Source organism: Rhizomucor pusillus (genome assembly GCF_041956525.1).
Source record: "Rhizomucor pusillus strain CBS 183.67 unplaced genomic scaffold VTP01scaffold_42, whole genome shotgun sequence".
In the NCBI taxonomy this organism is placed as follows: domain Eukaryota; kingdom Fungi; phylum Mucoromycota; class Mucoromycetes; order Mucorales; family Lichtheimiaceae; genus Rhizomucor; species Rhizomucor pusillus.
In genome coordinates, this window is record NW_027192183.1 from 1 (window position 1) to 3,209 (window position 3,209).

General features: G+C 45.7%; 3 protein-coding genes across 3 annotated transcripts; 1 reads left to right on the forward strand and 2 right to left on the reverse strand.

The window, feature by feature from the left end:
- Positions 1–196: 196 nt before the first annotated feature.
- VTP01DRAFT_8089 (uncharacterized protein) lies at positions 197–893 on the reverse strand (the record flags this gene model as incomplete). The annotated part of the gene is made up of 3 exons (XM_069387172.1): positions 197–305; positions 371–765; positions 849–893. 3 exons carry the CDS (start codon positions 891–893, stop codon positions 197–199), a joined length of 549 nt encoding a protein of 182 aa, XP_069234417.1.
- A 615-nt stretch (positions 894–1,508) lies between these two features.
- Positions 1,509–1,929, reverse strand: VTP01DRAFT_8090 (uncharacterized protein; the record flags this gene model as incomplete). The annotated part of the gene is made up of 2 exons (XM_069387174.1): positions 1,509–1,715; positions 1,795–1,929. The coding sequence occupies 2 exons, from the start codon at positions 1,927–1,929 to the stop codon at positions 1,509–1,511; spliced, it is 342 nt and encodes a 113-aa protein (XP_069234418.1).
- A 792-nt stretch (positions 1,930–2,721) lies between these two features.
- Positions 2,722–3,209, forward strand: VTP01DRAFT_8091 (uncharacterized protein; the record flags this gene model as incomplete). The annotated part of the gene is made up of 1 exon (XM_069387175.1): positions 2,722–3,209. A coding segment is annotated over one exon (488 nt), but the record flags the coding sequence as incomplete, so codon positions are not given.

The window sequence follows — 3,209 nt, forward strand, 5'->3', positions numbered from 1 at the left end:
ATTGCTTACAGGTACAGAGTACAGTTGTAACTTGATTCCAAGATTGATTATGATAGCATATTTTTCTGTTTTGACTACCACGACAAGAGAATTTCTCTGGGCAATTATGCTCCACCTCGCAGTGTACATATCATCTTCTAGTTGCGGGTGGCGGAGAGGGGGTCTCGTTTGCACTGCTTCTTAGATGGTGATGGTATTAAAGGATGATGAGCTGGTAATACTTTTGGTTGAGCCGGAGATATCGGTATTGGTATTGGTATTGGCTTTGCTGGAAAGGCTTGTAAAGGTATAAAGTAAGGCAACGGCTGTGGTATAAATGCAGGAATCTTGTCAGTGTCACGTGAAATTGTCAACAAGCAGCCTGTCAGACCAATATGTCAAGTTTATTGAGAACAAGCAAACAATAGAGGAAGTATATGTTGAAATAAGATCAAGAGATAAAAACGGGATCCGTTGGAAATCCCATAGACGCCGCATAAAAGGACATGGGACACCAGCCAGACCAAGACGACTGATAGGCAAAAGGGGGTATAACACAAACCACAGATTGCGAGCCAGTTTTTTCTCATATGAGCCCATCGCATCGGTCGGGAAGCGCATCCTCCTTCGCCAGAGAACTTGAACGATGATATCCAGAGCATCCAAGTACATATTTCTGTTTCCATACGATGTGACTGAAATGCCGAAGCATACGACAAAAGCTCGCGAGCTATCCAGGACGAAGGAAATCAAGGTCGCCAGACACTGCGCTCTGTGGTCCAACTTCTATTCGTCGACCAGAGAAAAAACGCATCTATTTGTACAAGCACAATCGCGTAGTTTTAGAGAGACACTGAGCCTTCGCTTACGCTGTAACGACGCGTTTCTTCGCTTTGCTCGTTCTTGATTTCCATACTCCAGGTCAGATTTATTCCTGTCACCAATCGCGGTTGATCAGAGATCTTTAGCAAGCAGCATATACACGTCGCTTCATGAAATGCTCGCTTGCTCTCTACACTCAAACAAAAGAAACGAGTAAATCCTGAAAAGAACAGTGCTATTCATTCACACTCGCAAAAGCAAAAGGAAATTCTGGCTAAGAAATCCAAAGCTTTATTGAAGTGTGGTGTACAAAGGACGAGACTATCTAAAGAGAAAAGACTAGCTATAGATCTCGCGCTTGAATGGATGGGGCCACTCGTATCATCTGCCAGAGGCATTGAATAACCTCATTGCATTGTACGCTTATGAACGCGCAGATAACCGAGATGTTTGGGACTCGCACAAATGGGGGGCAGACAACCAAAATCAGCGGCACTCGCGAACACTTCGCTTATTTTCAACTGAAAGCCAATCCTAGGGCAAGATTAAGCAAACAGTCAGGGCTAAAAGGAAGCTACACCGACTATGGATCCCTCCTCCGAGAAGGCGGATGACCATGGAAGGTACGCAGGAAAACCCGGTTGCGCGTGCCGATTCCAGAAGACTTCCAGACAGGGGTGAGCAGGCAGAGCAAGTAGCAAAGATCCCTAATCGACAACCTCCTCCGAGTTGTTGAAGATTAGCTGCCCTTCGACATTCGTCAGCGGACAAGCGGGAACCCGGATTTCAAGCAGGACGAGCAATAACTTGAGGCCGGGGAGTGATCTCTCTTTGCCTTGTCCTTGAAAGTGGGTGGGGTCGAAAGGGTACGTGGGAAATCTAAATAAAGGGTCTACTCCAAGGCGGAAAAAGGTCTAAGGGAAAATACAAGCAGCTCGTGGAAAGGAAATGTAAAGAAACTCGGACAAGTTTCTGTTGCGCAAAACACCTTACTATCCTTTTAGAACAGCGGGCACGACGGCACAACCAAAATGATAGAGGAAAGAAAGAGATGCGAAAGCACCGGCTGCTGCTGCTGCTTTTATAGACACGTCGCCGGCGTGTGAAAAATGATTTGTGGGGTCCCATGAATTTTGGCCTGAGTACTCTGTAAAAATTGGCAGAAATACAACACGCTCTCTCTCCATATAATATACTCTTTCCATAGACAATCCATTTTTACAATAAACGCATTATCTTCTCTTCTCTGATTTCTGTTCAGCTCTCAACTCTTCAAGGTTATTTCATTTGCGACGCTCGGTTACACCAAGCAAGTAGTTGTAGGTCAAGCGCGGTCCGTGCACGATAGCGTTAATCCTCACACGAACCGCGGAATTTGCATGTGGCTTCTGTACTCGATATGCTACCGCAAATGTCACAGATAACAAATGCACAAATAAACCAGTCTATCGTTGGATTCGTCGCATGACTTCATCAACTGTGATTTTTAGAGTGTGTGAATCAAACTATTCTACTGATTGAGCATCGTATGCTAAGATTTGGTAAGTTTAGCTGATGTGTTTCAAACGCATAAATGCTACCATCGCCGACTGAATCTGTGATGTAAGATGGTTTCCTGTTCCTGAGGTTTTGCAGTGGCAATGTGTCAGAGCAATGTCGTTCATGTGATTTTCGGTTTCCAGGGACGCGATGTGATTTGAAAGCAGGATATTCATTTACCATTGAACGAACCAAAATGCTGTGCCATAGTTTCAAATCCATAGATCTTTACGATTGCCGCTGTTTCACTCATCCCAAAAGAAAAGGGCTATAAAAGAGGTCGATTTTTTTACGTTGGGACAGCATTCTATATCTTCTTTCATCGACTTAACCCATCCTTACATTCTTTTATTTCTTCATTTCTCATTACACTCCTTCAAGATGATGCTTTTCAAGATCCTTTCCCTTGCTGCTATCGCTGGCGTTAGCTTGGCTGCACCTGCATCTTCTTCTTCTTCTCCTTCTTCTACCTCTTCTTCCGTCACATCTTCTTCTTCCTCTTCGTCTTCGGCTGGTCCTTCCCACTCTTCCTCTGGAAACTCGACTTCCAGCGGCGGCAACGGCGGCGGCGGCGGCGTTACCGTTACAGTCAAGAACAGCTGCGGCTCTGGTCTCAAAGTGTACAAGCTTACCAACGGCGGCGGTAAACAAGAATCCACGGAGGTTGGCGCTGGTTCCTCGCACGACTTTCAGGTTGACTCCAACTGGTCCGGCCGTTTCTGGGGCTGCAAGGACGGTAGCGACTGTGGTAACTATGGCTCCGCTGTGTCTCTAGCCGAATTCTTGTTCAAAGGCTACGGTGGTCAAGACTTTTACGATATCTCGTTCGTTGACGGTTTCAACTTGCCTCTCGATATCTCGCCTGAAGA